Source organism: Haliotis cracherodii, unplaced genomic scaffold, assembly GCF_022045235.1.
Source record: "Haliotis cracherodii isolate W230 unplaced genomic scaffold, xgHalCrac1.p SCAF_8, whole genome shotgun sequence".
NCBI lineage: Eukaryota > Metazoa > Mollusca > Gastropoda > Lepetellida > Haliotidae > Haliotis > Haliotis cracherodii.
In genome coordinates this window covers 23,701,077-23,727,312 of record NW_027266341.1, presented here as the reverse complement: position 1 = coordinate 23,727,312, position 26,236 = coordinate 23,701,077, and the positions used below count along the sequence as shown (strand labels likewise).

Genomic DNA, 26,236 nt, shown 5'->3' with positions numbered 1-26,236 from the left:
TTAGAGCTTCTGCCTGGAGAGTGGAAGGTCTGTGGTTCAATTTCTGGCCGTGTCATACCCAAAAATGTTAGAGGGTAGGGCTGGGACGGGTAACTCGGGTACTCGGGTAGGGTGGGTACTGAGTGGGACCTGGGTACCCATGGGACTACCCGGACTCGTGGTTAGTCATGTGATATATTGTTTAATGACAAAAATATCTGGAACTCTCTGGTTACACTACAAGTCACTAATGTTCGCATTTCTTTCTGACTATGCACCCATTCTTTCTGACTTTTCATACATTTGAATAAAGATATAACTTAAGTCAGCTTCAGTGTATGCATGACCAGATTGTTTAATACATGTATCTAAATACATTTTGCCAGAGCTATGGTAAAATAATTCCCAATCGGACATTTTGTACCTATCTCATGAGACCTACAGCAGGTACCCGGGTAGGGTCGGGTAATAGGGGGGTGGGTACCGGGGTAGTAAATCTGGATTCGTCCCAGCCCTATTAGAGGGTACTTGTTGTTACCTTGCCTGCTGCTTGGCATGAAGGGGATTAAACAAGCACTGGTCGGCACGGAATCAGTATAATGTGTCTGAGTGGGGTATCCTTGTTTGACTGCAGCACGGCAACTCATGGGCTAGCATTATAAAACTGGCATTAGTCCAGACGAGTACAATCAGCACATGAATGCACTTAACTATGTGAGTGCAGTAATCTTAAACTACCCGTGAAGATCCGGGGTAGAATAGGTCTTCAGCAAACCTTGCTTGTCGAAAGAGGCGACTATGCTTGTCGTAAGAGGCGACTAACAGTATCAGGTGGTCAGGCTCGCTGACTTGGTTGGTGCATGTCATTGTATCCCAATTGCGTGGATCGATGTTCATGATATCAATCACTGGATTGTCTGGTCCAGATTCAATTATTTACAGACCACTGTCATATACCGGTAGCTGGAATATTGCGGCGTTAAACAACAAACAAACAAAATTCAACATTAAATCCTATTTCACCAACTTCACTTCACCATAATTGATCTGGTTGATGATATACCCCATTTCACCTCACTTCACGTAGTTGCTGTCACAATTTGACTTTGTTACCATAGTGACGAAATGCTATTCAGGGTCACAAGGCAACAAAATCGATCAGACGGTCAGGCTGTGTGAGTCTTGTATGTTATCACACCCCAAGGGCAAGGGCCATTGCACATAATATGAATCACTGGTTTGTCTGACCCGGACTCATACATTAACAGCTCGTCGGCATACAGCTGAAATATTGCTGAGTTCGCATTAAACAAACAGCAAACAGAAACACATGATGTGTGTCATATTAAAAACGCAAAGATTATAATAGGGATGGTAAGAAATAGTGATGGCATGTATATAAATATTCATTCCAGAGTCACCTGATGTCCCCAACTCCCTCCTGGAGAGATACGACATAGGGAAGGTTATTGGAGAAGGGAATTTCGCTGTCGTCAAGGAGTGCTTAGACAGGTACACAAACACTTAATTATTCTTACAACTTTCGTTGACACACAGATATATCTAAAAACATGTTATGCTAATATTAAAGATTTGTGATATTTTCAGTTTTTCAGGTAAAAGTGTATTTTTAAATTTTATTGAAAATAGTATTTTAGTAATAGATATAATTCATGTTACTCATAACAGATTGAAAATTTGTAGAAATCTCATACAGATTATAGGAACATACATGTATAGTATCAGTTGTATAATTATATTTTCAGAGTGGCTAATAATAGCCCCTCCCAATGTCAATGACAGGTTAATTCCATCACTGATCGGTGAAATACAAAGTCTACCCGTCCAGTGGACAGTCTTATTGTTTCTGTAATGAGTAATCCATATCTCCAGACATTCTCTGCTGTGCACAAAATACTAAACAACCCTATTTCAAGTTTGAAGTAATTCAGGGATGTGAGCAAGCATCACGTATACAATGTATGTTTTGAAGAATATTCACTCTACCCATTACTCTTCAGATTCAACAACAGAAGGTTTGCCCTGAAGATTATAGACAAGGCCCGGTGTAAGGGAAAGGTGGGGCATTGTGTATGTTGTACAATGTGATAAAGAAATATCTGATATTATACTCATACAACCCGATAGACCATGATAACCCTTGATATCACAATGTCTCTTGTTATAGTGTTATAGTGCAAAATCAAATTATCTTGAATGTGTCTAATCCAAGATCTAATGAACACAACAATCCTGTCATTATATAACAGCTATTAACCAGTTTTGGTGGTAATAACAGTCAGTAAACATTGTATCAATTTGATCTTGCACCTGTACAAGAGACCCCAGGAATGTTAACTTTTAACATTAGGGCTATGACAAGGACTTCTTGACTTTCTTGCAAGATTTCAAACACTGCATAAGCAATTTGAAAGAATTAGGAATAGGTTAAACCAGCAGGTATAAACTTGAGCATGATGTAATTAATCTTCTATTTTAGGAACAAATGATAGAAAGTGAAGTGTCAATACTTCGTAAGGTGAAGCACCCTAACATCATCATCCTGGTGGAGGAGTTTGACACTTCCGCCGAGCTGTACCTGGTCATGGAGCTTGTGTCCGTAAGTCTTGCACATTCTACAGAGCATGGATAGGTGTTATACAATACATGCGCTCATATAATGTCCGTATTGCATAGGACAGATGTCACCGTGTAATACATGTACTGGAATCTTTGTTCCTGTAATGATGATGTCAGTGGGATCTGTAGTTTTTACCACAGCCAGTTAATCATGAGGCATGCTCTTGTCTCATTGTTATAATTTGTTTTACAATAATTGAATCATTGATAATAAAAATATTGTTATAATGGGAATATCATGCTTTGTTTATGACATTTGTGTGAAAGTCTTTGTTATATCAGAATCAAATTTGTTGATATTTGTACAAAATTAAGTGACAAGTTGTCTTTTATATTTTGATGAAAAGTTGACATATGGATGTCTTGAAACTTACAGTTTTGTAACATTGTCATAGTTACCAGTAGTAGGTGTGGCAAAATGACTAGTTGGCTCAGTGCAGTTGGATTTCCTAGATATATAGGAAGAGTTATCCCCCTTGATGCTTTTGTGCTATTTGAAATGCTGGTATAGATCTGCTCAAAATGAAAGTTTTTAACAAGATCATACATAGCCTTAGAACCAATTGTTTATATTTTTCAGCCATGTATATGTTTATATATTTGATGCCATTTTCACAGGGGGGAGACTTATTTGATGCAATATCCTCAGCCACAAAGTACACAGAGCGTGACGCAAGTGGGATGGTCTACAATCTGGCCAGTGCTCTCAAATATCTGCACTCTCTAGGAATTGTGCACAGAGACATCAAGCCAGAGAACCTTCTGGTGAGATACTGCTTGTGTGCTAAACCGGAGCTGGTAAATTAAATTGTTTGATAGGCAATACTTAGAAGTTGACGGATGACAAAGTAGACACAATTAATGGATAACAACTTCTTTAATTACTGTAAAGGGGATTTTTTTGGTATAGACTTTATACCAAGGTCAAGCAATCTTATTCTGCTTGACAACAGTATAAGGATCCAAAACGAAAAGTCGCCTTTACAATAATTAAAGACTTTGTTATCTATAAATTGTTTCTACTTTGTTGGAGCTGGTAAATAATGAGAAAAAAGCGACAAAACTCTTTCTATATTCATAAAAGAGAGTCGATTGCACGATTGCACTGAGGCAATTGTCCTGATGTTCCAGGTGTGTGACCACCCTGATGGAAGCAAGTCTCTGAAGCTGGGGGACTTCGGCCTGGCGACCACCGTGGCTGATGTCCTGTATGCTGTGTGTGGAACTCCCACCTATGTTGCCCCGGAGATTATAGCAGAGTCAGGGTAGGGAGCAGCAGACGGCAGTACCTGACATAGAGTGAGGGGCACACGGTGGGCCAGTCGGCTCAGGTTTCGGCATTCAATGAGCCGTTGTGCCCTCACGCTCACCAGAACTTGGTTTCTTGTTTATAAAACAGATTTTTACAGAAAACAGTGCAGAAGGGGTATATTATTGTGAAGTTACTATTATTAAAAATGTTTGAGCTGAGTTTGTTCTATGCAGCTCGGTCGCCGACAACATAGTTTTAATAAGCGCCCACATTGTCAACTTTCTAAATGCCCAGGGCTCTTGTTATGATGAATTCGGTATTTGATATTGAAACATAATTACCGAGATACAAATTTATTACACACTTTCATGTGAAGATGTCAGATGTTTAGTAGAGCAGTTCCTTCATAGGTGTATCTAAAAATAGATTATTACCTTTATTATTTACCTCTCCACAGTTACGGGCTGAAGGTCGACGTGTGGTCTGCCGGAGTCATCACCTACATACTGCTGTGTGGATTCCCTCCCTTTGTCAGGTATAACACTGTATAGACACTGCTGATTTCCCATCTCCACCTATCAAATGATTTTATGGAAAATATATCCATTGTACTAGGCTCTTTAATATATAAAATGATTCACAGCAGATACAATTAAGTATTTGCATGTTATGTCTTGAAGTGTTGATCCATGTGATCAGTGTGGGTATTGCATTGTATAGTTTGTTGTTTAATGCCGCACTCAGCTTTATGACGGCGGTCTGTAAATAATAGAGTCTGGGCCAGACAAACCAGTGATTGACATCATGAGCTCGGATACAAGCTCATGGGATATGATGACATGCAGCAACCAAGTCAGCGAGCCTGACCACCCGATCCCGCTAGTTGCCTCTTACGACAAGCATATGATCAGTGTATGAGAGCATAACAGCTCTTCTCAGAGCATTGTGTGTTTAGAGAGATTTAGTGAGTTAATATTGTTTTATGCCATTTTTAGCAATATTCCAGAATGGGCTTCACAAACGGTACCTATGTGTTGAATTGAATCCAGGCCTTTAACAAGCAAATGCTCTAACTGAAAAACTCTGCCGATTATTTTGATGTACTGGTCTTGTAATCACTGCAAAACTGATGCACTCCAATCTCTAGGGCTTAAATAGTTGCCCACAGCCTGATGTACAATCTTCTGTTACAGCCAAAGCAACAACCAGGATGACCTGTTTGATCAGATCATGATGGGAAAGTTTGAATTTACTTCACCATTTTGGGATGAACTATCCGCATCATCCAAGGTTAGCCTCCTGTGTTTTAAGTTATAGGACCGGTCATTTAGTGTAGCGTTAGAGATGTGGTGCCATATGTTTATAAGGAACCAGCTATTTTAAAATTCTGGGGGTGAGGGGAGTGAATAATTTTCAGTCACCACTGACATACATTTTTTTATTATATAAGGAGTCAAAAAAATTATTTAGTTTCACAACAATCTTTTTGTCCAGAAAACATTTTCTTAATTTGTTTTTGTAATTTCTGGAATGATAACTTGTTTTCACAATGTTTTTATAGTGATATGTAAATCATGTGAAGAATAAAGCCTGACAATTGTGATATTTGAAGCATGTAATAACCACCGTATGTCCTCTCTAGGAACTGATATCCCACATGTTGACTGTGGACTCAGAACAGAGATATACAGCAGATGAAGTCCTTGCTCATCCCTGGGTTGCTGTAAGTTTTAACTGCCATTGTACAATTAATGCATCAGAATATTTGTACTTTTCAAGTTCCATTCATGTATCGAAATCAAATGTAAACATTATTTATGACAAAAATTCAAATAGTATTGATGAAATAATTGTATGTAATTGTTTTTGGAATGTCTGTTTTGACAGTTAACTATTCATGCACACATTTGTTGCCAGGACGACACTGCTAAGGATGAGGATCTCCATGACAACATAGCCAAGGGTCTGAGTGCCCACTTCGTGAGGAAGACCAAGCAGACTGTTGCTGGTGTCAGGGTCATCACTGTAAGTTGCTACACCCTTTTTCTTCTTGTTCTTAATTTTGACAAAGTAGGGAAAATAATAATAGTGTATAGACATTTTGATGTTCCACCCCCGGAAAGCTTTAGTAAAAATCAGAATATTTATCTGAATGGAGTGAGTGAGTATGGTTTTACGCCTTTTACAATATTCCAGCAATATCATGACGGGGGACACCGGAAAATGGGCTTCTCACATTGTACCCATATGGGGAATAGAACCTACGTTTTTGGCCTGATGAGCCAACGCTTTAACCACTAGGCTACCCCAACGCCCCGAATGGAAGTGAAACCATACTGGGCAATTCTTGAACATGGTAATCACACGCCTAATGTACAGCCAAACTTGACATCATCATGTGAAAGTGACTTGATTGGGTATTGGATGGCTAAAATGGCTTCTGACGACATGGATGTGTGATTATGCGAGAAGATCAGTCTGTCATGGCCCGTCTCAGTTTGCACATATGATAAATACCTGTGTGCTTCACTACCTGTGTCAATTGCGTGGATCGATGCTCATGATGTAAATCACTGGATTGTCTGGTCCAGACTCGATTATTTACAGACCGCCGTCATATGGCTGACCAGTCCTTGTTTTATCCCTTAATGACAAGCACCAGGAAGGGTAACAATAAGTACCATCTTTGAACATCTTTTGGTGAACACAAATGCTAACAATGTTGGTACTTACCGTAATGTGTTTTCCTTTTCAGACAACGGCACTGGACAAGGGATCCAGATTTTTTCAGGGGAGAGGAGGTGCCCCCCTCACACTCCACCCCCGGGGATCTGAGACTGCTGATGATGATGAAGTATTCTGATTGGGTGACAAGTAAACTAACAGTCCAATGAGATGGATGACTTGATGGCTGACAGTTGTCCGACTAGGACAGGTTATGAAGAACACTGAATGGATGTACTTGAGAATTACAAGAAAGCATTCTCATTGGTTGTCCATTTGCATCCACCCACAAGAGCAATGTGATGATTGGTCGGTGTTGTGTGCAATTCACCCATCCTGAGCCAATCAGCTTCTGGATATTCTTGTTACATATTACTGTGGCTTAAACAATCCTTTCTGTTTCAAATTGTGAAACACTGTCTTCAATCTTTCTGTTGTTCTTGGCACACAATATTCAAAATTGGAAATCTTAAACTTTTGAAGATGATACTCCTCTGTCATCAGTGCTGTGTATGTCTCAAAACAACTTCATGGCTCTGTCTGGCTACTTTCATTCCATTATCACTAGTTTAATAATTCCCATAGCCAATATATACTACTTAAAAGAAGTTGAGGACAACCCGATTCTTTCATATCACTGTCGTTAATCTGTCAGGCATGACAGATGAACTATAGTAATATAAAAGAATCGGGTGATCCTCACCTCCTTTTGAGTAGTGTGTTAATCTGTCAGGCATGACAGATGAACTTTAGTAATATAAAAGAATCTGGTGATCCTCACCTCCTTTTGAGTAGTGTGTTAATCTGTCATGGCATGACAGATGAACTTTAGTAATATGAAAGAATCTGGTGATCCTCACCTCCTTTTGAGTAGTGTGTTAATCTGTCAGGCATGACAGATGAACTATAGTAATATGAAAGAATCTGGTAATCCTTAACTTCTTTTGAGTAGTGTGTTAATCTGTCAGGCATGACAGATGAACTATAGTAATATGAAAGAACTAGGTGGTCCTTAACTTCTTTTGAGTAGTGTGTTAGTCTGTCATGGCATGACAGATGAACTATAGTAATATGAAAGAACTGGGTGGTCCTTAACTTCTTTTGAGTAGTGTGTTAATCTGTCATGACATAACAGATGAACTATAGTAATATGAAAAAATCTGGTGGTCCTTAACATTTTTTGAGTAGTATATTAGGTGGTGAGGTGAAATTGGGTTTAACGTTTAAGATAATTGCGCTTATATAGCGACGTGTATGTGTGTGTGTGGCTGCTTGTACTAGCCCGGACTGATGCCCATTTATAGTGCTAGCACACTGAGATATCGTGCTGCAGTTCGACATGGATAACCCACTCAGACACAGTATACTGACTCTGAGCCGACCAGTCCTTGTTTTAGCCCTTTAATGCCGAGCGCCAGACAGGTTAACAACAAGTACCATCTTTTAACGTCTTTTGGTATGATGCGGCCGGGGATCGAACCCAGGACGTTCCGCTCTCCCACTAGACCACGGAGGCGGTCAGTATATTTAGTGCCACCATGAGATGTTCCATGGCTTTATGTAGCTACATGAATGTTTTCTCCTCTGCTTGGTGTTGCTGAACATCTTCCCAAAGGTAATGTGGCATAGAACGGGTGTTATCTTTACTTAGGGAATAACATGATTGGAATCTGTCCTGTTTTTTTAAATTTGGAATAACTGAAGAATATAAGCTAGAGTGTTTGGTCTCATCTCAGGAAACACAGATGACCTCCTTTTCAGTTATTTGAGACAAGGCACTGATTTGAAGTCAAATTGTTAAAGTCAATGACCAAAGTTAATCATCATGAAGAAGAATCGTATTTATCTGTGAGAAATGACATACCATGTGACAAAATTTCCCGATATATGTGAATACTGTCACCTTTGAGATTTTTAGATGGATAGATGTACATCAAATTTTGAATAAAAATATTACAAATGAAATAATAGACATCTGACATGACATCTTTTAGTCACAACCATTTTAAAATATTTCACATTTCTACGATTGCTTTCACGTGTAATTTTTATGAGTGCTAGATATATACCGGCACCTTCATGCACCAAAGGTCAGAGGGCATTCATGAACATATGCATACATATATACATTGAAAAGAAATAAGGGATGGCATGGCAATAATGTTTGGCATTTTCTAAAAAAAAAAAAGTAACTTTGTCCAGAAAACCCGAATCCAAATAAATAAACGTTAGCATTAACATTATTGCAGTGTTGCTATCACTTGGTTTTTTTTCACCTGTATATTACAGGACCGTGTCTTAACTTCCCAGATCAGACCTCAGGATCTCCTCTGTTCATGGCAGGTACTACTTTCCTGAAGAGCAACACTGTGCACCATTTTCAGGGCACAGAACATACCACTCAGGATTTCCTTTCCACTGACAGGTACATCTCTCCCAAAGAGCAACTGTATGTTTAATTGTGCACATGCATATTCATGTCAGAGATCAGACCACTCAGGATTTCCAGTTCGTTCAGACATGTACTGCTTTCCTGAAGAGTAACAATGTGTCAGTGCACTTCTGTATGTAGAACTCTTATGAGAGCCACTACTTTTTCAAAGTGAAGCTGTCAAATTTATACTTTATTCATGTTGGGGATCAGATTTCTCATGACAGGTACTACTTTCCTGAAGTCCAACTGTATGTTTGTACGCTACATACATGTTGGTCATCAGACCTCTCATGACAGGTACTGCTTTCCTGAAGTCCAGCTGTATGTTTGTACGCTACATTCATGTTGGGGGATCAGACCTCTCATGACAGGTACTACTTTCCTGAAGTCCAGCTGTATGTTTGTGCGCTACATTCATGTTGGGGGATCAGACCTCTCATGACAGGTACTACTTTCCTGAAGTCCAACTGTATGTTGGTGCGCTACTTTCTTGTCATGAACATAGCTTTACATTTATTATGTTTCAGTCTGATCTCCAAATATTTTCAGTATTACGTGGCTCAACATTTCCATGCATATTTCTGTCATATTTGTTACAAATTAGTTAAACCAAAATTGATGTAATTTTTGTGCATCACTTTTTATGGAAGCATTCATGACGAACTTGTGTTATTCCAGGACAAGCTGAATAGCGGCTCGTGCCCCACTCATGGCCTTTTTTGCGACCGGGTTCCGCAAATGGACATACCTAAAACAATTGTCAACTCCTTGCATAATGGTTCACATATATTTCCCCACAGATTATATATATCATAAATGCAATTTGAAGCACATTTGGAAATGCTAAGTTATACAGTATGATTGAACACCTTTAACTGTGTCTTGGGTATGTTTTTAGATGCAAGACATATGTAAAATCAAAAATTATTTCTGAGGGATTCTTTGATGAAGAACTTGAAATCATACGCTCATTCTGATTGGTTTGTCGTATTTTCACACATAACATTCATCGATAGGGGGACGAGTCTTCTTGCAGGTTACGGAAAGGCGTGAGTGATGACGAATGTTTATGGAATTTGATAGACCTACTGCTATGTTGGTACACATTTTCTGTACAAAGTGAATGAGGCAAATATATTAAGAAAATATGTCCAATTGAAAAAGATTAACATTCTTATGAAAATTGAAGTCTGAGAAACGTGTCAACATATTTTTTTATAAAAGAAAATTCACAGAAAGAAATATAATCAGTTGTGTTTCTTTGGGAAATTTGGTTAATCTTATTAATAAAACAAGAAAGTTAGTCAAGCCAAACCAATTAATTAAGTATAAGACATGCTGTTTCCATTCAATCAAGTCAGTTGTTGTTGCTTCATAAAACTGAATGTCACACTTTTGTGAATATTCTCTATGGCAATATATGTGCATTTTCAGAATGGTTTCAATGTTAGTGAAAAAATGTACCAAATAACAGATACAAACCAAAATTGTTTTATTCTGTGCCTTTGATGAACGACTATACTGATTTGAGTCTAGAGGGTTTATGGGCATTTTGTAAATATAAATGAAGATTTATCAGTGAGGTGAAATTATTAATCTATTTGTTGTTAAAAGTTATGTGTAAATGTAAACATACAATGTAATGTATAGTTGAAAAGTGCTTGAAACAAACCATCAATTATTTATTATTTGCATTTTGCTCACAAAACAGTATCAAATTATTCTCGAGATTTATACTAAAAGATAATTATAAAGCTTATTGTTATGAACATTTTTTCAAAGTTTTTATAGTCTGTATTGTATATTTTATTTGCATGTACAAATATTTTGCTACTTAATTTATTTTGTATATTATATACAATCATCTACAGATCTTCCCATGTTGTATAATTTAAGGTCTTAATGTACCCCTGGAAATTATTATCCAGACACTTTTGTCATACATCTGATAGTAACAATAACAGTATCATGATTTCCAGGGGATTTACTTCCATTGCAAATAAAGCTTTAGTCATCAAGCAGGACAGTTGTCTTTTATTGTGTCAGATCTTTGGAGCGAGCACTAAGAACTGAACTGAATGAGATTAAAGCTTCTTGTCAACTGTGTTGGTGATGGAACGTAATCATATCAATACCCAAGCTGTTAGCCATGAATGATTGAGTCTGCAGCAGGCAAACCAGTGATTGATAGAGTATGGTTTAACACAGTTTCTATCAATATTCCAGCAATATCACAGCAAAGGACACCAGAACGGGCTTCACACATATGCCCATGAAGGGAATTGAACCTGGGTCTTCAGCACGACGGGCGAACACTTTAACCACTAGGCTACCCCACCGCCCCTGCATAAGCAAAGATCCGGATGATCACTTAAAAATGAAATGGTTTCATGAAAGAATACGGTACCTATTGGCAACATGGTCCAGACAAACACCTCAATGTCAAACTTGTTGCCAATGACCACGGAAAAAATAGACATTTTAAGTCCCCAAATAGCAAAAGGCACCCGTTCACAGCCGGATACATCTGTGTGCAAAGTTTCATGAAAGAATATCTATAGGTTTTAGAGATATGGCCTGGACAAAAAATTACAGTCAGACGGAAAGACAAGCTAGGAGTGAGTGAGTAAGGTTTTACGCTGCTTTTAGCAATATTCCAGCAATATCACAGCGGGGGACACCCGAAATGGGCTTCACACATTGTACCCATGTCGGGAATCGAACCCGGGTCTTCGGCGTGGCGAGCGAACGCTTTAACCACTAGGCTACCCAACCGCCCCGACAAGCTAGGAAGTACATACCAGGGGGTATTAAAAAATAAATTCAGGTGGAATTGTCAATAAGATATCAGGCTTTAGCACCCATAATATGAGAGTGGGGTGGGAGCGGAGAAGTAGGGAAGAGTTTAAATAGGGTTCGAAACCCCCCTTGAAAATCATGTTTGGGACACAAATATAATACATGTTGTATTGCTGATATACTGATGAAATCATCAGGAATGAGTAAGCGATTGAGTTGGGTTTATCAACACTTTGAACAGTATTACTGTTTTATCATCAGCGCCATGTGGAAGAAAAGCCCCCAAGTGATGCAGGTCTTGGATGTTTACCACTTCGGTGAAACCCACAAGCACAGGTATGGTGCTGACAAACCTAGAAACATAACCAGGGTGAACCAGGATTTGAACCCTCGATCATAGGGTTCTGGAATGCCTAAGGGATGAACTTTCATTACCGTAAGACGACTGGGCTACCCACGACTCAACATCTGATGAAATACTCCCAGTCAAACCTAACGGCCGCCTGTCTGTGGGTGAGCGAGTTGTTTTATACGGCAGTCTGCAATTGTAGCTCAGACATTAAGTATATAATCAGTTGTTTTTTCTGCATTTCAATGCAGTAGTTTTTAATGACCATATGTTGGCTCTTATTGGTGAAGGATTGAGTATGGTTCTACGCTGCTTTTAGCAATATTCCAGCAATATTGTGATGGTGGCACCAGAAGTAGGCTTCAAAGATTGTACCCATGTGGGGAATTGAAACTGGGTCTCCGGTGTGACGTGTCAGTGCTTTGACCACTAAGCTACCCCAATGTCCCCTGGCTGTTATTAAGTAAGCCCACAGGATAAAAAGACAATTGTTGGTTTGTTTTGTTTAACGCCTCACTCAGCAATATGACGGCGGTCTGTAAATAATTGTGTCTTGACCAGAAAATCCAGTGACTGACATCATGAGCATCGATCTACGCATTTGGGAAACAGTGACAGCAACAAAGTCAGCAATCCTGGCCAGTCGATCCCATTAGTCGTCTCTTACGACAAGCATAGTCTCCTAATACAGCAAGCCGAGGTTGCTGAAGACCTATTGTCTACCCGGATCTTCACGGGTCAAAACAAAATTGTTTGGAAGTGGAACTGGTGGCTTAACTGTTGCTCGTGGTTGACAGAATAAACATGGTTCCACACTTTCAGGTTACCATGGTTACGTGATAATCTGCCAGGTCAGCTCCATTCTCGATTATAGGACATTATGATAACGGCGGTCTGTAAATAATTCAGTCTGGACCAGACAATCCAGTGATTGACATCATGAGCATCATACAATAGGGATACAATAACATGCATCAACCAAGTCAGTGAGCCTCACCACCTGATCCCATTAGTCCCCTCTGGGTGCATGGTATTATCATAATAGCATGGAAATATTAGACACTTGATAATCGAGGATGGGTCATTTCTTACATCCATAATGTAAAGGCATATTGTCTGCACCAGAATTTCCTGACACCACAGTCAAGAAAAATCTCTTACATGGTGTTTTTAACAAGTGAGCTGAAAAAGGATTGAAGTTCAGATGAGTGGACTTGACTAATGCATCTATATGTGATTCATGTCTGCCATCTTGACCATCCGATCCACTGTTTCAATAAAAAAGGGTATGGTTAACTTGTACAAAAAACATCACCAAAACAGGTCAAAGTCAAACAGGTACATTATTGAACATAAAATGTTTTATTGCAAAAATGTTTATTCATTTCCATGCATACCAAAATGTCAAATATTTGGAAACAATCAATTACAGCATGTGCACTTCCAGAAACTAGATGGTTCACACGTCTGCTCTTACAACCTCATCTAATGAGTTGCCTAAGATGACAAATGATTCATGATTGCACAGAAAAATAATCTCATTCAGAAATACTTGACACATAGTAATCGCAGCTAAATCAACAGATCAAATCTGCTCAGAAACAGTCATGTAACAATACTTAATCACTAAAACTTTAAAAAATTCAGATCTACAGCAAGAACTTGTTCAGGAAATTTGAAAACATATCTTGTGAAGATTGTATGTATGGAACAAAGTGATCTCAAATTGTCCAGGTCAATGAAACATCAAAATATTTTTTTTATTTATTATGTTTGAATATGAGTTGTCTCCCCTGGGACGCCATAATGTCTATGTAAAATGTCAGTCAACAAAATACAAAACAAACATCTTGAACAGGACCTAAAGTTTCATAAAATGTGTCACTCCACTTTGTGATTACTTGTCATCTCTCATTTTGCGATCTGCTGTCTTTAACGTGACCCAGGTATTGAGCTTTTTCGCACGTAGCTTGCTCCAGATCACATGATCTGACAAGGACAGAATTTGAGCAGCATTGAGACCAGCAGCTTCAGGAGACAGGACTGTTCCACATCCAAGGCCTGTCAGAAGAGAGAGTGTCTAATATGATTTATACACCAAAGCAATATATATTTCATATCTTCCTCTGACAGTCTTGACTGACTACACTGACCATGAAGGTTTAAGGACCTAATACATGTAATATATTCACTATTCTTTGGGAGAGGGTGGTGTGCAAACACTGAATTTTTTCTGTAAAAGGAGGATCCAAACAATTTCAGTGTTGGTTTACGGATTTTAAACTCATTTCAAAAGTAAGGTACCGTATATGACCGCGTATAAACCGAATTTTGAGGACCAGAAAAAAGATTCTGTAGAAAGGGGTCGGCTTATCCACAGGATACACTTTCAAGATAGTATTTTTCAGATCGTGATCTGTCAGAAACATCGCCTTAATGACGGTCCGATAGATTACAACTTCCCGAAAGTTTGGACGTTGCCACGACTACAGCCATTATTGTTATAAATTATCAATAAAGTTATTATTATACACCAATGTTGTCATTGTTAAAAAAATGTTATGCATTTTACTACTTCCGATAATAAGTTTTCAATTGAATGTTCAAAGTTTATCGATCTTTATAAACTCCACAATCTTTACATGTAACAATATATGTAATCCACAGCTATAATATATAATCCACAGATGAAATCGCCAATAGCTATTACGTACGTTTTGCAAAGTTCATAAATCTACCTTTATTGAAAGAGGCAAATAAACAACTGTAACGGCGCGTTATTCCGTTCGCCATTTGCATATACATTTGATCAGCTGTTTCCCGTGACGTCACAAACGGTGACCACTGTGATTGCTTCCTGTTGTTTAAAAAGCAACATGGTACACAAGGAAATGAGCGCTGATAATAAAGGGGCCGATTGGTATTGTTATGATGTTTACACACAAACACTTTCAAGTTGTGGGTGCTTAGCGGTTGTGTTTGGAGTAGGGTCTTAATTCCTTTGTTTTCGAGAGATTAGTTTAATAAACTGGAGAAGCCTGTGAGTAAGTGATGGTCATTTAATTTGTTCATAGTTTATTTTATTCAATTGGATTAACATACAATAGTGGCGGCAATTTTTGAAGTTCAATTGAAGCAAATTGGCGAGTTACTGCATAGGTGTATAAAAGTTGGAATATTGGCCTTCTTATCATGAGTTCAAAACGAAAGAAGGCGTGTTTTTATTTGTTGGTACATTTTCTCACGGGTTCATAATATACACTGATTCACAAAAAGGCGCTTCGTTGTTGATGGCAACAAAAAACGATCATAATGAGATTAAAAAAAGACAAGAGAAACAGCTTCCCACATTATGAAAGTGGATGACTGGTTTGTTAAATCTTTATTAGAAATAATGATGACTTTTTCAATATAATTACAACGTTTTTCAGCTTATATCACTGAATATCTGCGAGTACCGGCACATGTCTTGCAGTCTGACTTTGAAGTGGTTTTTTCACTTCCTGGTTGGGCTTATCTGCGGGTCATATCATTTTCTTTCGTATTTCAATGGTCAAGTTAACACCTCGGCTAATCTACGGGGTTGGCTTATCCGCGGTCATATACTTTTAAAACGTCTTTATTTTGCTGTTGGACATGTTCGATGAAGACACGTTGTCGAAGTGTGTCCGAGAATTTTATTTTCAATAACATTGCGGGAAATAGTGAATAATTTTTTAATCTATAGATAAAAAAATGATAAAATCAAATGGACTACGTATTTCAGGCATTGCGAAATATGATAGATTTATTTAAATGAACGATATGAAAGGTAGGCTTATAAAATTACAAACTATTTTGATGTGACTTGGCCGGGCAACCCTGCGGTGTTGAAAGGGTAAACTGGTCATCACTGCGTTTTGCTTTAACAAGCTTTGATGGTATTAGAGAAGGATCCCAGCGAGAAATATCAGAGTGACTTCCCTTTGCTTTACACTCGCAGAGCAAATGAAATCCTTTTTAGGGATGGGGGGGGGGGGGGAAGACGGAACTTTTTATGCATTATTAAAAGTGAAGATCGGCAGTGACAAAAAAATGAGTCATTTAAAAAAATATAAAAAATTCATCATTTGGACTTTGTAAGATCGGTGCATCCGTAAACCAAGTAATAAAAAAAATGTCACCTTAGATACGATGACTTATAATCAACCATGACACCGAGCTTGGCCACCAAAGTCCCCGTACAACAAACATAGGTTGCTGGGGATCTATATTTTTAAATGGAACCCCCCACGGGTCAACATCAAACTATTAAGGCGACAAATCCTACCTGATGGTAACCGTAGCGATGACCAGATGTCCTGTGCCCCCCACTCCCCTGTGACAGGGGGGCAGTTAATCACCGGCCATGTTGAGTTGGCAGACAATACTGGTCCCAGGCCATTACTCCTTCCAGCCACAGCTACAAATACTGTTGGAATACCTTCTCCTGAAAACAGGAACAAATGATGGTCTTAAACATGTTAAAGGGAATTTTCACATAAGAAAATCTTTTCATTTAATTGGACATATTGCTCTCCATCTTCCTGATGCAAGGGAGTGAACTGACTGTAAAAGTCCAGCTTCCACCCTTGCCAAACTAGGCTCAAATTATAGAGTTACATTTTGGCTGGACTAATGAGTCTATGCATAGTCCAATCACAATTGCGTAACGAAATCAACATCCGGTTCATAAACAACATGGATTTCAACGTGCAGATTCCAAATCTTTTCATGTTTTTAATTAAGGTGCTCACGTTATTTTATGCACTTCGCGAGGTAAGACCCGATTTATTACAATCTTTATCTTGATCATCGATCAGATCGTCTTGACTGGGCGATATGAGAGATGGAATATGAGAGATGGAATCTGATTGGTCAATAGGAGGGGCATAGAAGGGACATAACTAGCAATAGCCACGGGTGGCGCTACGATCGAGCCTAGAAATGCCAGCCCAGTTCGGCAAGGGCGGAAACTGGACTTTTACAGTCAGTTAACTTCCTTGCCTCAGGAAGAATACTCTCAAAATTTTGGCTTATTTAAGAACTGACTTTCACTTTACCCGAGTTCATAGAGTATGAACCTTCATAGAGTGAGAGCCAAACTCCATGAACATTGGACCTTGCGACTGTCTAAAACTCTGAGTTGAAGATTAAAGGAGCTAAATGATCAGAAACAACACTTCTGTATTTATTGGAGACATTCCCACAGGTTCCCTCACAAATGTGGAACTGGTCCGCCAGTGTTTACATCACTTTTAGAATACAGTCTCACGAAAAACGTACGATCGTCAGTTTCTTGGTCATGTGACCAACCTGTTATTGAATGGAAAAGCTGTCCATCGTGTAAACTTCACACTAAATAATTATCAAATGATATGACCATGGTTGAAGGAAGACAAATATTCAAAGATAACCCCGGCCTACCTTCATACTCAGCTAGGATCTGAAGCACCTCATCTGTCGACTTGTGGGCAGACGACACCCTCAGCTCACATGGCACGCCGTATGCAGTACAGGTAGACTTGATTTTATCCGCAAACGAGGAGTCGGTGGGGGAGCCCATGATAACTACAGCACGTGCGTGGGGTTTGGGTGAAAGTTTCTGAAAGAGGACAACAGCTGAAATTCTGATCGTCTTTTTTTAACAAAATGTTTCCACAAGGGACAACTTCATGTTACTCCACAGGGCAAGGATGATGTTTTTGTTTTGTCATCATACTAAACAGCAACATCTGTGATCCAAAACGCAAGATTTAAAACAAGAAAACAGCGTTTTCACTATCCCCCTACCATGGGGCACATTAGAATTTATATTGTTTATTTTGTAGTGATCATAAACTAGAAAAGAGTCCCATAAAGCCTCAAGAAGAGATAGAAACTAGGGTTTCTTTATGTCATCAGAAGATGACAAATCCAAAAATTCGAAAGAAAAAATCATCTGACTGTTACTTTAAGTCCAACTTGATGAGAGAATTACTATATCTAATTTGTGTGTCCATTTACAAGAGTAGTTATTGAGCTATCAAAACAATACCATGGAATTGGGATTTGGAACTTTGTATTTCTATGTCAGGTACACACCACTATGAGTCAGAGTCAAACATGTTGTCATGGAAACGGAAAAAAATATAAAATATAAAAATCCCTAAATAGCAAAAGGCACCAGTTGACACACTGCTCTTAGTGTGCGCACAGTTTCATGAAAGAATACCAATTACTTTTAGAGATATGGTCAGGACAAACACACCACTATGACCATTCAAACAAAATCCACCAGCCCCTTTTGAGACTAAGTCCAAATTGTTTCTATGTAAATTGAGAAAAATAACAATGCAAAAAAAATGCAAGTAGCAAAAGGTTGTCTGTTTGAAACATCTGACAAGTTTTGTTGAAAGATATTAAACGTATTTTTTAGTTTTACTCTGGAAACAAAATCTACCGCCTTATGAGACTAAGTACAAATTGTTTCCATGGAAATAAAAAAAAAAAAATGCCAAAATCTTTTAAATAGCAAAAGGCACCACTTCAGGATGTTTAATGTAACTGCTATTTTTTGTTGAAAAAAATTGAAAGGTTTTTGAGATACGCTCCGGATATGAAATAATTATGGACAGACATACAGACGGGGCGTTGACTATATCCCCCCTCTTTATATGACGGGGGTACAACAAAGTGTATGCTAAGCATTAATATAATTATTAGTTCCATCTACCTCAACTCTCTCAGCCACCCACTGGAAGTTCCGTTTGACCATGTCCAGCGCCTCCGGAGTCACCTCCTTCAGTTCCCGGTAAACCTGCTTGTCCTTCATCAGGCGACGGTCGCCCGCTGGCCACAGTCGCCACGAGTCGCTATCAATGACATCCGCAAGAACAATCTCACCTGCAACATACAACAAATATGGTGATGCTGCGGGGAAATCAAATGAGTGATGTAGTTGGAAACGTTACAGATATTTATCATCCAAAACTGTCTTCCAAAGGAGATATTAAGTATATCGCTACAACGAAATTGTATCACAATGCTTTGAAGACCATATTCACTATATCTTACCAGCCTGTAATAGTGAGATTGAGTTGCTTTGAACAGTATTACAGATATATCACAGTCTGAGGTATGTAAATGGTCATGGCTTTACATGCTAAAGTACTCACGGAAATGAAAAAAAACCTGTTTTTCTCAATTTAAAAATCGACACAAAGTGTTACGTCGCTGTAAATACGAAATAACAAAACAAGTCGAAAAGTACTAGTCTGGATTTGCTAGTTTGATCTCAGTGAACAATACAAAATGTACTTTACAGGTGGTAATTTGTCGTCACTTTCAACATTAAAAAAATTGTCATAGCAGAAACAGACTATAGGCATTATGCACCTGTTCTCACCTGTCGTCAAGGTGTCATAGGTCATGGACATTCACCTTGATCTACTTACACCTGTTTATGCCCTGTTTCACAATAGTCTGTTTTATTCACATTTTTACACACTTTTACTTGTAAAAAGGCATAAAAACCTGTGATATGCTGTATTTGTGCCAAGGCCCAATTAGTACTAATTGAGTTGTTTGAATATTTACATATTTTGTATATTAACTGCATTTATTTAAGATCTGAGGGCGAAAAAACAGTTTTTTACTTTAGTGGTCAACTATCCACACCGATACGTTAGAACACACAATAGGTCAGACATTCTAATCATCCAATTCTCATTTTAGTCAGCCATAACAAATATGGTGTACTTTGGATCTACTCTTTCCAGATCCCAAGACTGACTGTCTGTTTGATGTCTGACCCTGCACTCAGCAACATTCCAGCTATATGAGGGAGGTCAACAAGTAATCAGGTGTGGACCATCCGATCTATACAGTCGCCTGCTGGGGATCAATTCCTCCCCGGAATCCCCACAAGGGTAAAATGACTGAAAGTGTGTTTGTGTGGCTGCTTGTATTAGTCCGGACTGATGCCGATTTATAGTGCTAGCTCACTGAGATACCATGCCGCAGTATACACAGTATACCAACCAGTCCTTGTTTAAGCCCCTTAAGGCCTAGCGCCAGACAGGGTAACAACAAGTACCATCTTGTAACGTCTTTTGGTATGACGCGGACGGGGATCATTCCCCGTACCTTCTGCTCTCCGGGCGGACACTCTACCACTAGACCACCATAAGCTGTAGAGCTAATTACAATTGTTAAACGAATAGGAGCAAGTGCTGCAGTCTCTTTAATTGGCAACAATTTAGTTAGATGGGATTCTTAACCTGGAAATCTGTGTGTGGATTTTTTTCTTGATAAATATTATGTCCCTAATTTGAAAAACATGGCAATATGAATGTCGCATTATATATTGCATTCAAATCATATTTATCTCAGTATTCAAATAATCTGGTCGGTTGAGTTGTTATGGGAGAATATGACATTGTCCACTATTCAATTGTTCATTCTTGACAATTAGTGCTAGTGGAAAGTGATAGTGGTTGTGGACGGTACACCTTGGTGTAACTCACGATCACAGTTGTTGTGCTGACAAATCAAGGATAATGATCAGGGCACAATCATAGTTTTCGAACCCACAATCATGAGATACTGGCTGCCTAAGGGTAGCAACTCTGCACAGTGACATGCAGCCCCCTAGAACACCTTGCAGCACCCAATGCCCTCTCAGTTGTATCATGATGCTATACATTTTAAGAGTTGCCTATGAGTGAGTACAAATAAAAATAGCAGGGATAATTTCAGCCCCCAAATTTGTAAAAAAAAAAGGCCCACATTTTCAAATACAATGGAGCATTTTCACATTGTGATGTATGGGCAAGTGTGGGTGTACCTCTAGGATATTTAAAATTTTCACATAAAGGGCCCATGTCAGAGTCCTAGAGTGAACCCTGAAATAGATCTTCAGAGCTTTCAATAATCAGTAACATCCACAAATCTGAAAAACTTTATCTCCTGATCCACATTGCTCGATTTAGCTGCATAAAACATGCACAAGTGCAACCTACTACTGAAACATGCAACCTAATATTTATGTCTATATGCAGCATGTGTCGGACTACCGATAACCCTTACTAGTCCTTACTTCGAACACACTCAATACCTCTAAAGTTTATTACCATGGTACATCACTAATCCCTGTGTTACATATATTATGTCATGCTTTCTTTGACTTGACGTCATCGAAGTATTTGTACTTCAAGCTTGTTTGTTTGCTTGTTGTTTAACGCCACACTCAGCAATATTCCAGATGTATGATGGCAGTCTGTAAAATAATCGAGTCTGGACCAGACAATCCAGTGATTGACATCATGAGCATCGATCCATGCAACTGGGATCGATGACGTGCATCAAGCAAGTGGCCTTTTACGACGAGCATAGTCACCTTTTACGGCAAGTATGGTTTGCTGAAGACCTATTCTACCCCGGAATCTTCACAGGTCTTGTACTTCAAGATTATGTACACATGTTCCTGTTACGTTTCACAGCAATATGTCCTCAATTTATGCGACACTGGCAGCAGACTGGTGTATGTTTCAACTTTGATAAATTAATAGCACCAGGGTGCAACCAGGTTTAGTTTGGTGCAACATAGTTTTCATGTCAACATGCACCTGGTGCAAGTTAAATCAAGTTCCTTAAATTGAACCCTACAGGGTATTATTACTGCGACCAATACTTCAGAACTATCCTCCTCACCTGTATCGGACCTCACACCAAACTCTAGTTTCATATCAATCAGGCTGCAATCAAGTGAAGCCCAGCATCTCTCCAAGATCTCAAAGACGGCGACGGTCATCTTGCCCATGACATCTATTTCGTAGCACCCTATCTTCACTCCTCCCACCTCCATGTTGGCTGCCAGACACTGCTCGTACGACCACTGTGGGTCGTGGTTCTCATCATCCTGTAAGCATGGCACGTGTGGGACTTACTTCATGTTATGCTTCGCAGGGTGATAAGATCATTTCCTTAATTACAATACATACTGACATCGTCTCAATATCACACATAGCACTTGACTACTGCCTTTGATGTCACCTTGCACAGAACGATCTAAGCACTATGATCACTGTATCTCCAATGCCTTACTACAGTGAGTGAGTGAGTGAGTATGGTTTTACGCCGCTTTTAGCAATATTCCAGCAATATCACAGCGGGGGACACCAGAAATGGGCTTCACACATTGTGCCCATGTCGGGAATCGAACCCGGGTCTTCGGCGTGACGAGCGAACGCTTTATCCACAAGGCTACCCGACCGCCCCCTTACTACAGACAATAGACAGGTAACATTGTGTGACTTATCAATCTTATTTGTGGAATGGGGTTTGACATCGCGTTTAAGATCATTGCGCTTATATAGTGATTACTCATGCACGTATGTGTGTGTGTGGGTGTGTGCGCGCATGTATGAGTCTGTGTGTGCGCACACTAATGCCGGGTTCATAAGGCTAGCCCACTGAAATACCATGCTGCAATTTAACATGGATAACCCACTCAGACACATTGTACAGACTCCAAGCCAACCAGTCCGTGTTTTATCTCTTTAACACTGAGTGCCGGGTAAGGCAACAAGTACCATCTCGCAACGTCGGTTCATATGATATGGTCAGGGATCAAACCAGCGGCCTTCCACTCTCCACACAGAGCACACAGCTCTAGACCACTTACATCGTACTGATACATAAAATAAAGAGCTTAGCGTTGGTTAGTAGATATTGTAGGTATTGTTAGTAGGTCATAATACTACAGATCACAACAGTCTGTAAATAATTGGAATCTGCATTAGGATGATCCACGGCTGAGTTTGCGAACGATCAATGCCATCAGGATCGTAACTCCCATACTTTAACATAGGCTTACGATAGTCTTAGCGCTAAGATCGTTTTGTGCAAGTGGGCCCTGGACATGACGGCGTACAAAGAGCCAGGTCACACTTAATTACCATAATTGAGTCTGGACCAGACAATCCAGACAATCATGAGCAGTGATCCACACAATTGGAATACAAAGACATGCATCTACCAAGTCAGCGAGCCTGACCTACCGATCCAATTACTCGCCTCCTGCAACAAGCATGGGTTGCAAAAGACTTATCATAATCCGGATCTTCACGGATATTTGTCAAACTGGGTTTATAGGAAGGTACCTGGGATACATCTGTGTTCACAGAAGGTATCTGAGGTAAATCTGTGTAGAACCTGTGCCGACAATGACTACGACAGTGAAAATAGCAGTTCATTTCCAGTCTTGCACCTTCATCTCCAGGTACTCAGACCCCAGAGTATTCTTAAAACAGGAGTGAGAGTGATCAAATGTTTCCATAGTTTCAATAGATCTCCACAGAGCAAAGCTTTGATTTGAAATCTTACCTTATAGAAGGTCTCCAGCTTAGGGGGACAGAATCTGTAGCCCTCCTTCACGCCAGCATTTCTCTTGAGAAAGGATCCTGTAGCAACCCGGCGAGTGACCCACTCGATTGGTATCATGCCACATTTGTACGCAATGAAAGAAGTGTCACTGTTCTGTTTGATGAAGTGAGTCTTGACACCTGAACAATAGACATTTGTGGATGTTATTTGTGAAGAAAACATAAATCAGGGATATCGCATTTGCTAGATTAATTCAATAAGACAATTGCCGGATTAACACATACCATGAAGTTAAAAATAGTCAATAATTCTGGACAATGTAAACCAGTGGTTGATAACAAGAGTAATGATTAATCCCCACACACCATCACTGACAATTAGCAAGAACACACAAACAAGGGGTCCTGGCGAATCAAGAATCAGTGAGATAACAATATTTGTCTCCTTCTCATGTAGCGATGTACAATCATATTTGATCTTTACCAGCACTTTTCAGCAGGTTGAAGAGGGCCACGGTAGTTGCTGTGGAGATTGCAGCCTTGCCCTCCATATCGTGGGCACGTGCCCCATCTCCGGCAGTGATCCGATCCTTCGACTCAAGCAAGACCTGATTGGGGAAATCTACCAGACTTGTGACAACCTTTGTCTTGCCCTCTATAATCTTCTCTCCAAGCTTCAGTTCTGAAAGTATTGGGGTAAAGTGTACGCCGTAATACTAGACAGACCTTATATACATTGTATTCAGACATAAACTTGTCAAAAATAAAAAAAAAATAAAGTGAATCATCTCATTTACATGGGTCTCAAAATGGGCTTAACATCACTTTGATCAGGATTCAAGTTACCGTATTCGACGTAATGAGCGCCCAGGGCTCTCTCAAAATTAGAAATAGGGGGCACTAATTAGAATATTATTTTGGTGAGTTGAAAGATAAATTTTGTGGTTTATGCTGACAGCCTGAAATGTTTATGTACAACAGATATATTTTTTCAGAATTTAATTGCCCATAATTAAGGGTGCATATAACACACGAGTGCATATTATATGCGAATAAATAAGTCTTGTGTACACAGATCAATTGGAAGGAGTGCTACTCAAGATTGTTCACTACCCAATGTATGAGCAAATATTGCTGTGGGCGTTTATTAGAGCAGGGTGCTTATTACAACAAGCACGGGTATAGTGCTGACAAACCTAGAACCAAAATCGGAGCACACCAGAATTCGAAACTACGATCATAGGTTTTGGATGTGCCCAAGGGATTCAACTCTGCACAACGAATTGTGGCGCCTTAGACAGCTGGGCCACCAGCGACCCCGGGTCTCAAAATCATATAGGTTTTTTTTCTATATATATTCATATCCGGGTTAGAATAGGTCTTTAGTAACCTGGCCATGCTTGCCGCAAAAGGCGACTCTGCATGTCGTAAGGGGCGACTAACAGGATCAAGTGGTCAGGCTAGCTGACTTGGTTGAAGCATGTCATCGTATCCCAATTGTGTGGATTGATGCTCATGGCATCAATCACTGGATTGTCTGGTCCAGACTTGATTATTTACAGACTGCCGTCATATAGATGGAATTTTACTGAGTGTGGCGTTTAAACAACAAATCAAACAATCAACTATAAATATTCAATAAAATGTGCAAGTCTCTAAGAAAAAATATGGTTATCAGATAATAACGACCTAGGTGCTTATTTAAACCATACAAAACAAGATAAATTTGCTGTCGGAGATCAACTTGTTCAAGTGGTAGAGAATAAACTTGGTTCAAACATTTTCAATAATACAGGCCTATAAGTTACTATTAGCAAGTATATATATACCATGATATACTCCTAGTCCTACACTGCGTTTTTTGAGAAAGCAAATCTGTAACATACACAAGTAAATACGTACGGATTGTCATGTAAAGTTTAATACAGTGCACTCTTAAAGATGATTAATACATACTATTTTAGCTGCAACATCCATCCATTTTAGCCTGACAGTGACACTATCTCTACATTACAATAACATCCCGTGATCACTCATGCAAAACTTTTGACCCTACACTGACCCTCAACACTGAATGAGGACAAAAAAATGTCAGTTAATGAATTGATAACTAGTGTTAAAGTACAAATTGGTCTTATTTCCTAATACAGATGATCATAGCAATTTAATGCTTTACTTTAAAACACAAAAGATAGAAGAAGTACTGAACGACCTATAGTTACATTGTGCGCAGACATTCCTCGTTATACCGTTGTTGGTAGCGGGAAATTCAGAAGAACACAGCATCGGTTACAGTTGATGACAACTTCACAAAACAATCAAAACAAATACTTCACACTAATACTCACGATCTCCAGACATGATGGTATCAGATTTTACTCAGATTATTGAAATCAGACGTCTCAACCGCACCTGCACACACCAAGTGTAATAACACTGCCACACGTGGATCTGACGAGTCACAAGCCTACACATGCGCTAAGTAATAAAGCTCCGTGAAAAGCGTGAATTAAAAAACAACATTTCTGACAGTTGTGATTTTTATAACAACAGTTTTACAATGTATGTTGCTTCAAAACAGTATTGTAACAAATGATACATGCGTAAAATGAGAAGCTAAATTGCGGATGAATATTTGTCTCCATTTAGACTGGTCGCGGTATGAAACTGCGACG

At 39.2% G+C, this 26,236-nt stretch overlaps 2 protein-coding genes across 4 annotated transcripts in view; one reads left to right on the top strand and one right to left on the bottom strand.

Moving 5' to 3' along the window:
* Positions 1–7,386, top strand: part of LOC139449752 (serine/threonine-protein kinase DCLK2-like) — a 79,908-nt gene extending 72,522 nt beyond the window's left edge. For all 3 annotated transcript variants that reach the window (XM_071231278.1, XM_071231275.1, XM_071231276.1), the window contains exons 7-16: positions 1,395–1,491; positions 2,001–2,058; positions 2,480–2,599; positions 3,238–3,384; positions 3,751–3,884; positions 4,329–4,406; positions 5,065–5,161; positions 5,514–5,594; positions 5,789–5,896; positions 6,627–7,386. In XM_071231278.1, coding sequence (XP_071087379.1) covers positions 1,395–1,491; positions 2,001–2,058; positions 2,480–2,599; positions 3,238–3,384; positions 3,751–3,884; positions 4,329–4,406; positions 5,065–5,161; positions 5,514–5,594; positions 5,789–5,896; positions 6,627–6,734 — 1,028 coding nt within the window. In that variant the 3' untranslated portion in view covers positions 6,735–7,386. The remainder of the gene's footprint in view (positions 1–1,394; positions 1,492–2,000; positions 2,059–2,479; positions 2,600–3,237; positions 3,385–3,750; positions 3,885–4,328; positions 4,407–5,064; positions 5,162–5,513; positions 5,595–5,788; positions 5,897–6,626) is intronic.
* A 6,178-nt stretch (positions 7,387–13,564) lies between these two features.
* Positions 13,565–26,180, bottom strand: LOC139449731 (multifunctional protein ADE2-like). The gene is made up of 8 exons (XM_071231251.1): positions 25,910–26,180; positions 24,046–24,243; positions 23,563–23,741; positions 21,889–22,096; positions 18,911–19,080; positions 17,623–17,800; positions 16,487–16,645; positions 13,565–14,238 (listed from the first exon to the last, which is right to left on the bottom strand). The coding sequence occupies exons 1-8, from the start codon at positions 25,920–25,922 to the stop codon at positions 14,075–14,077; spliced, it is 1,269 nt and encodes a 422-aa protein (XP_071087352.1). The 5' UTR covers positions 25,923–26,180; the 3' UTR covers positions 13,565–14,074.
* Between the last annotated feature and the right edge of the window lie 56 nt (positions 26,181–26,236).

Excerpts from the sequence above, each read along its gene's own strand:
- LOC139449731 (XM_071231251.1), bottom strand. Across the intron at positions 23,742-24,045 it reads CAACCTGCTGAAAAGTGCTG|GTGTCAAGACTCACTTCATC; the intron begins GTAAAGATCAAA and ends TCTATTGTTCAG. Across the intron at positions 17,801-18,910 it reads GGGTGGCTGAGAGAGTTGAG|AAACTTTCACCCAAACCCCA; the intron begins GTAGATGGAACT and ends GTCCTCTTTCAG.